Source organism: Nansenia antarctica (assembly GCF_963989245.1).
Source record: "Nansenia antarctica genome assembly, chromosome: 6".
NCBI lineage: Eukaryota > Metazoa > Chordata > Actinopteri > Argentiniformes > Microstomatidae > Nansenia > Nansenia antarctica.
Genome location: NC_137676.1, coordinates 25,300,797 through 25,309,827, shown reverse-complemented (window position 1 = coordinate 25,309,827; position 9,031 = coordinate 25,300,797). Strand labels below are relative to the sequence as shown.

The window sequence follows — 9,031 nt, the reverse complement described above, 5'->3', positions numbered from 1 at the left end:
GACCCTTAAGTGAATAGCTCTGTTTTTGGTTCCCGAAAGCGCTTTCTAAACGTGTTGAGTCCGAGCTCCAGCCTTTACTCATTCTGTTTCTGTGTTTACGGACATGCACATGTTTGCTGCTATAACAAAAAATGTAGCATGTATAGGCTTTTCATTTTCATTGCAGCCAGAGAGGGCATTAAAGCGTAAAACGACACCAGACCTTTAATATTTCTCTCTTTGTCCCCTGTCTCTGCAGGACTGTAGTGATGCCCATAGCCCGTGAGTTTTCTCCTGACGTGGTGCTGGTCTCATCTGGTTTCGATGCCGTGGAGGGACATCCTGCCCCTCTGGGGGGTTACAAAGTGTCAGCCAAGTGTAAGCTCAATAACTCTCCCTCAGCTCCTCTCTGATACACACACGCTGTCACACACACACAGTGGTTACTACTGAGAGATACAGTGAGAGAGTTTGGCTAACTATATCTTCCATTTTGGCACCTAGGTTTCAATAACAATGACACAATTGAAATTTGTGAATCAAGTTTCTATTTGTGAATTCTCCTAGGAGTAGAGGTGGGGAGTTGACCCCAATATAGGTGTTTCTCTACTCTTTGGAGTGTCAAGAGTCACAGTTAAAACTCTGTTGACCATCATGACTCTGACCATCAAATTCCACTCCTAATATCTGAGTCAACAATGGCAGGTAATGTCTTGTCCAGAATGGAAATCTTCTCTCAATGCATCGCTATCCCAGTCAAACTGTTTTAAAGCATGTTGCCGTTTTTCCTGTCATAATATGATAGAAACATACACCAATAACTACTTCGTAGTTCCCAATTTTGGGAATCTTCCTAAGACTTCCTCATTTGTCAGTTGTCTTTCGAGTACCAATATGGCTCCCGCAAAAATCTCCATGTGAGTTTGTGGACGTCTGTAGACCTCTGACTGACTGTAGATCTCTGACTGACTATAGATCTCTGACTGACTGTAGATCTCTGACTGACTGTAGATCTCTGACTGACTGTAGATCTCTGACTGACTAGGGCAGACGCTTCAGATGGCTGGGTGGTGGGACCGACCGCGTCGGCCACAGCTTCCTTCTCAAAGCCATACAGACGCAGAACTTCCAACCCACCCTGCACTCAGTTGTGTGGCAACGAAACAATCTTCTGTCTCACTCATTCAGATACAAGAGACTCTCGAGGAGACACTCTCGAGGAGAGGCGGCCAAGTCACTGGAAGATTGCTGGTTCGAATCTCAGGGCTGACAGGAAAAAAACTGGGGCTGATAGATGTACAGTATTTGTGTGTACAGTATGTATTCAGACCCCTTCACTTTTTCCACATCTTGTTGTGTTATAGCCTCAATTTAAAATGGATTAAATTCAAATGATTTGCCATCAATCCACACACAATACAACAAACAAATCAACAAATCAGTTAATAAGTTGAATTGAGTCCATCTTAATGCAAGGACAATAGTTAATTTTGGAATCAATATCTTTGTTTTTATAGGGTCTCTGATTTGCATAGGAATCAATTACACACTGTGTGGATCAGGTTGTTATTATAAATTGAGCAAATGGAGAGAAACAAAACTGTACAGGAATGCTACCCTGAGGCCTGGGGAGACTTACACAAATCTACAAAGTTCCTGGAGAGGGGAAACAGCTACGCGAGACTGCTCTTTGTGGACTTCAGCTCTGCCTTCAACACCATCCTTCCAGACAGGCTAGTGACCAAACTACTAGACCTGGGACTATCACACTCTATATGTGAATGGATCAAGGACTTCCTGTCCGACCGCCCCCAGAGGGTGCGGGTGGGCTCCCACACCTCCACAGCCCTCAGACTCAGCACTGGGTCCCCCCAGGGCTGCGTGCTAAGCCCCATCCTCTACAACCTCTACACCTACGACTTCACCCCCGTCCACCCCAGCAACTCCATCGTAAAGTTTGCAGACGACACCACCGTGGTGGGCTGCATCTCGGGGGGGGACGAGGCGGCGTACAGGGATGAGGTAGAGCAGCTGAGCAAGCTGTGCAAGGTTAACAACCTGCTGCTGAACCAGTCAAAGACCCAGGAAATCATCGTGGACTTCAGGAGGAAAAAATCTGAGGTCCAGCCCCTGCTCATCGACGGAGGGAGCGTGGAGAGAGTCTCAACCCTCCGATTCCTGGGGGTGCACATACAGGATGACCTGTCCTGGAAGAACAACACAGCAGCCATCATCAAGAAGGCACAACAGCGGCTCTTCTTCCTGAGAGTCCTCAGGAAAGACCACATCAGACAGGAGATGCTGGTGGCCTTCTACCGCTGCGCAGTGGAGAGCATCCTCACCTACTGCATCTGCAACTGGTTCTCCAGCTGCACAGCCGCAGAGAGGAATGCGCTACAGAGAGTCGTGAGAACGGCCCAGAAGATCACCGGCGCCCCCCTCCCCTCTCTGGAAGAGCTGTACAACACACGCTGCCTCAGGAAGGCCTCCAAGATCTCCAGAGACCCATCCCACCCTGGGTACGAACACTTTGCTCGGCTGCCCTCGAACAGGCGGTACAGGACCATGTTCGCAAGGACAAACAGACTGAAGCTCAGCTTCTACCCCAGGGCCATCCAGGCCCTGAACACAGCAAAGACCTAGGTTCTGGGCCCTGGACAGTCTGGACGGATTGATGGCAGCTGCTGGATTGAAAATCAGGTGTAGTGCTGAGGCACAAATGTGTACATTTCAAGCCTGCAAGCCTTTGCAATGAATGTGCAATAACACTATGTGCAATATGACAACCCTAGGGTACACAAGGTTGCAGAGAATAGGAAATGTTAGAATAGGTATAGCATAGCATAGAGTACAGCACAGTGTTTTATTTGTACAGTATAGTATAGTGGATAGTGTACATAGCCTTTATTTATGTAAACCAGCTCCTTTTTTTTTTTTTTTTTTCTTTCCTAGCACCAGGGGAGCCCCCCCTCCCAAATTTCGTTGTTTGGTACCTGTACTATATCAATGACAAATAAAGACCATTCATTCATTTAAATAAAGACCATTCATTCATTCAAAGTTGAGTGGTGGAGAGGAAAAAGCACAGCCAATGGGACAACATCATCTCAATCAATCAAATAAGTCTATAACCAAGTGGCCAAAATAATAATCCCTTAATGGAAACATAATCTCATATCCATAATTATGTTTGCAACAATGAATTCAAGTGATACAGCAAAGAAAGTGACTATGTTTATTTGGTTTTACTACAAATTATTAAGTTTAGTGCAAATCCAGCACATGCAATGCAGTTTCTGAACCATCTTGTGTGAAGAATAGTGGAGCTGCATCAAGTTATGGGTATATTTGTCACTGGCAGGGACTGAGGAGTTTGTCAGGATCAAGAGAAAATGCTCAAATTTGCTGAGTTGGTAGTGACATCCTAATGTACACAGTGAGTAATTGGAGTGTCGTGGGGTCACTCTCCCCTCTCTTCTCCCCATCGCACCATTCCTGCCCTTCTCAGCTGATTTGGAGACCATGGTGAAGAGAGGCATGGTCACCTCTAGAACACCTGGCCCCACTTCCCATGGTAACACTTCATTTGTCTATAACACAACAAAATATGGTAAAAGTGAAGGGGTCTGAATACTTTCCGAATGCACTGTATGCAGTTGCGACATGGACCGATAAAGATGTTCTCTGTTGTTCTAGTTAGTCTTCCCTGGTCTAACCCCTCAGGTTTGTTCTAGTTAGTCTTCCCTGGGGCCTCATTTATAGAAAGTACTTTGGATACATTTTGATCTTACCCATGACGTACGTAGAAAACCACGTCAAAGTGATTTATAAAATGTCAACGTGAGTCAATTTGACCGTGGAAACGATCATAGCTCTACGTCAGGTATTGACTTGACGTACGCACATTACCTACTGGTTATGCAGAGTTATTACAGGCATGTGAGCCGCACTCGAACACGTTAATGCCTAGGCCTACTGTAATTCATGCGAAGTGAAAATTCTATGAAAATAAAATTGAAAAAATTAACGATGTTGTTATCAGCCGAGAAAATTTATTAAATTCAAGATTTAAAAAGTCTGATGTTTATGATTCTATTTCAGTCTTCCTTTATATGCCATTAGGTATGGTGTAGGCCTAATCATTCTAAATTGAGGCGTGATAAAGGTCTTATATACATTATAAGCCCTGTTATAAGGTTATTTACGATCATATGGGTACATTTTGACATACACAATGGATCTGGATGGGCATACAGAAAATCCTTCAAAAAACACCATAGCCCGCAGCGCAGAGCGCATAATATATTATGTCTAATTGAGTCAACTCATATTATGCTTATCACCAAGTTCTCCCATACTGTGCTTATGGACTAGTATAGTCCATAAGCACATAAGCACACATAAGCACTTTATCGGCCCTGGTGGAGAGCTTCGTGCAGTGGTGCGACACCAACTACCTTTTGCTTAACACCAGCAAAACAAAGGAGTTGGTGGTGGATTTTAGGAGGAAGAGAAGGACCCCAGCCCCCATCACCATCAAGGGGGTGGAAGTCGAGAGGGTGGACTCCTACAGGTACCTGGGAGTACAAATTAATAACAAACTGGACTGGACTGACAACACCGAGGCTCTTCTCAGGAAAGGGCAGAGCAGACTGTTTTTCCTGAGAAGGCTAAGGTCTTTCGGTGTCTGCAACAAGCTGCTGCAAATGTTTTACCAGTCGGTGGTTGCCAGCGTTCTGTTCTTCGCCGTGGCCTGCTGGGGTGGAAACATCTGTGCCAGGGATGCTGCGAAGCTAAACAAACTGGTGAAGAAGGCCAGCTCTGTGGTGGGGACCGGGCTGGACAGCCTAGAGGTGGTGGCAGAACAGAGGATGGGGAAAAAACTGGCGGCCATGCTGGCCAATCCCTCCCACCCGATGTACTGCGAGCTGGCAGGGATGAGGAGCAAGTTCAGCCACAGATTTGTTCTCCCCCGTCAAAGTACAAAAAGATTTGGACAGTCCTTTATTCCAGCTGCACTCCGACTCTACAACCAGGCCCTGCAGGGTGGGGGAGACCTGGAGATGGAACTTTTGGAACTTTTTACTTATTGAGCCTGCACTGTTTTATGTTTTTTATTGAATGTTTTTCTGTTTTCTGTACTGAATGTTTTCTGCCCTAACTGAGCTGTTTGACAACAAAATTTCCCCAATGGGGACAATAAAGGTTTTCAATCAATCAATCAAAAAAAAAGTATGTTTATATCAAGGGTAATCAAGTGCTTTAGTTGGCGAGCGCACTTGGCTCATGTGTGAACAGCGAAAATGCCTGGTTGGCACAGCTTGGGATTCCATGGAAATTACAGGGAACTATGTGTGAAAGAGGCTATAGACTCATTTTCAAAGACGGGAAACTCACCGAGTGGTCACAGGCCGCTATCACAGGGCGTAAATACAAAGCTCATTCAACTGCGTTCAATTTCAAGTATAGTTGTTATTTATAGACGGAAGTATGTACGACAGACGTACGCAATTTTAGCGCAGCCCGTTTTATAAATAATGCTTGCGTCCATTTAGAAAAATGTGCTTACGTGCAAGTTAAAGATGACGTTCAAATACCTTTGTTTTAATGAGGCCCCTGGTCTAACCCCATGGTCCCTGTATCTCCCCCTCAGGTTTTGGCTTCCTCACGCGTCAGCTGATGGAGCTGGCGGGGGGCCGGGCGGTCCTGGCGCTGGAGGGAGGTCACGACCTGACCGCCATCTGTGACGCCTCAGAGGCCTGCGTCAGCGCCCTGCTGGGCCTGGAGGTGAGGCGGGAGGGCGGGAGGGTGGGAGGGTGGGAGGGTGGGAGGGCGGGAGGGCGGGAGGGCGGGAGGGAGGGAGGGTGGGCACACAGGTGACAGAAGGGTGTGTGTGTGTGTGTGTGTGTGTGTGTGTGTGTGTGTGTGTGCGAGTCTGTGTGTGTGTGTGTGTGTGTGTGTGTGTGTGTGTGTGTGTGTGTGTGTGCGAGTCTGTGTGTGTGTGTATGTGTGTGCATGTGCCCTCTCTTCTTAACCCCTGTCTGTCTGTCTGTCTGTGTCTTGGGTTCACCCCTCAGGTGCAGCCCCTGTCTCAGGCCGTGGTGGAGAGGAGACCCTGTGCTAGCGCTGTCCGCTCTCTCCAGAGAGTCCTGCAGGCTCAGGGTGAGTGTCTGCTACTGTCTAGTGCGCTCTCTCTCTCTCTATCTCTCTGTCTCTTTCTGTCTCTCTCTCTCTCTGTCTCTCTCTCTCTGTCTGTCTCTCTCTCTCTCTGTCTCTCTCTCTCTCTGTCTCTCTCTCTCTCTGTCTCTCTCTGTCTCTCTCTCTCTCTGTCTCTCTGTCTCTCTCTCTCTGTCTCTCTCTCTCTCTCTCTCTCGCTCTGTCTCTCTCTCTCTCTCTGTCTCTCTCTCTGTCTCTCTCTCTCTTTCTCTCTTCCTCTTTCTCCCTTTATCTCCCTTTCTTTTTCTGCAGAGGGATGATTTGCTCTGTTCCTGCTATACCTATCTTTTGGTTTACTCACTCTTGTCTATTATCCTCTACATATGTCCTTCTCTTTCTCCATCCATTGTCTTTTTTCTCTGCCCCCCCTCCCTCCCCCTCTCTTTCTGCAACTCCATCCATCTCTAGAACTTCAATCTCTCTGTCTTTCTCCCTTTTTTCTCCCTCCATCGACAGTATCGCTCCATCTGTTGACCTTGTGCTGTTGTTTCTCTCTGACCACCTCTCTGTCTGTCTGTCTGTCCCATCCCTTACACACACACACACACACACGCACGCGCACACACAAGCACACACGCACGCACACACGCACGCACACACGCACACACGCACTCACATACACGCACACACGCACACACACACGCACGCACGCACGCACACACACACGCACCCACGCATGCACGCACGCACACACACGCACGCACACACACACAAATGCACATGCACACGCACACACACATGCACACACGCACGCACACACCCATGCACATGCACACGCACACACACATGCACACACACACACACACACACACACACACACACACACTCACACGCACATGCACACACACATACACACACACACACACACAAGCCACTGCCTTCCTGGCTCCAATTATCTTCAAACACTTCTCTGGCACACGACCTCCACAACATCCCCTCCTGATTGCACACAAATGTTTTAGCCCAATCCAATTAGATTAATTAAAAATATTTGCAAAGCCACAGGAATGTTAAGCCCTTCATTTAGGCAGAGGGTGAAATATATGCGGGATTCATAGTTGGAACACACACACACACACACACACACACACACACACACTCACATCATCAGACACACTCACATACTGTACACACTAAGGTCCTCATACACACACACACACACACACACACACACACTCTTACTCATACTCCAATGATTGATGTCCTTTCCTCCATGTGTCAAGAGACACACGCATGTCCTAGACTAAGAAACCTTGAGAAGATACATAAAGGAATTCAGTTTGGCAGTTTGTTACTCTGAGTCTGAAACTGACATACATTCAGCTGGGATGTTCCTACTGATCTACACTACGTTAAGATAAGTCCTCTGCAAGTATAGTAGTTTGTGTGATTTCGTAAAAGAATATATCTTAATTATGATTTTAAAATGAATCAGTTACACAATGTTTTGATTAGGCTGTCAATACCAACTCAGCACATTTCTAAATCAAATGTTTTAAATCTAAACCAATAATATGATGCAGGTACCACTATTCTTCACAAGGGACAGCCTCTTTTTTTGCTTTTTTTGTTGAATTTAAAATAGATTTAAAAATATTTAAAAATCCATTCGTTTATATGGACCAATAGTGACTGGAATGATGTCCCATTGTGTGGGCTTGTAACTCCCCAGGCCTCAGCCTAGCATTCCTGAGCAGTTCTGTTCAGTTTGTATTGACAACCTGATCAACAGAGTGTATCATTTATATCTATTGAAACGAGAGACAATACAAAGACAAGTTTATTAATAAAAAAAGGGTTGAACTATTATCATTGCACTGAATTGACTCAATTCAACATATTGACGAAGAAATGCTCATTTGAGCCCTGCCACAGGGAGGGGAGTAAATGCTTCTTCATACAGGTCTTCTCTTTTCATTCATTATATGACATTTTGAAATTATTCTTTCACTTTGAAAGTGTCCAGTATGCTGTGGGGAACCCCCCCCCCCCCTTGTTTGGCAAATATGTTGCACAAGGAGAGATGGTGAAATGCATTTGAATAGTTGTTTCAGACTTCCTGATGACCACACACACACACACACACACACACACACACACACACACACACACACACACACACACACACACACACACGTATTGCTGAAGACTTACATACAGTTAGAACATTTGAAGAATACAAAAACCAGAACCTTCCAGAAGTGGTCCTGTGGTCCTGTGTGACTCAGTTGGTAGAGCATGGCGTTAGTAATGCTTACAATGTCCGATTGGTTCCCACTGGGACCGTATATAAAAATGTATACACTCACTAAGACACTTTAGATGTAAATATCATATACTATATCAAAAAATCTAGTTATCAACCAACCTTCTCTCTCCCTCTCCCAGGTGAGTACTGGCAGTCAGTGAGGGTGCTGGCCCACACAGCAGACCTGTCCCACCAGCAGGCCCAGAGGCGCTGTGTGAGGCGGGACTCTGTGGAGAGCGGTGCGGTGTCAGCCCTGGCCTCTCTCTCTATGGGACACCTCACCACAGACAGGTAACACTACTGACACCTCACCACAGACAGTTAACACTACTGACACCTCACCACAGACAGGTAACACTACTGACACCTCACCACAGACAGTTAACACTACTGACACCTTACCACAGACAGGTAACACTACTGACACAATGGACACACAGACAGTTAACACTACTGACACCTCACCACAGACAGGTAACACTACTGACACAATGTACACACAGACAGGTAACACTACTGACACAATGGACACACAGACAGGTAACACTACTGACACAATGTACCCACAGACAGGTAACACTACTGACA

At 46.2% G+C, this 9,031-nt stretch overlaps 1 protein-coding gene across 1 annotated transcript in view; it reads left to right on the top strand.

Annotated features, from left to right (window-relative positions):
• LOC308160399 (histone deacetylase 7-like) overlaps positions 1 to 8,738 on the top strand; it is a gene marked incomplete at both ends in the record, with an annotated part of 57,359 nt that extends 48,621 nt beyond the window's left edge. Inside the window, 4 exons of the mRNA XM_080534313.1 lie at positions 239 to 357; positions 5,633 to 5,766; positions 6,057 to 6,141; positions 8,584 to 8,738. Coding sequence (XP_080390439.1) covers positions 239 to 357; positions 5,633 to 5,766; positions 6,057 to 6,141; positions 8,584 to 8,738 — 493 coding nt within the window. The remainder of the gene's footprint in view (positions 1 to 238; positions 358 to 5,632; positions 5,767 to 6,056; positions 6,142 to 8,583) is intronic.
• Between the last annotated feature and the right edge of the window lie 293 nt (positions 8,739 to 9,031).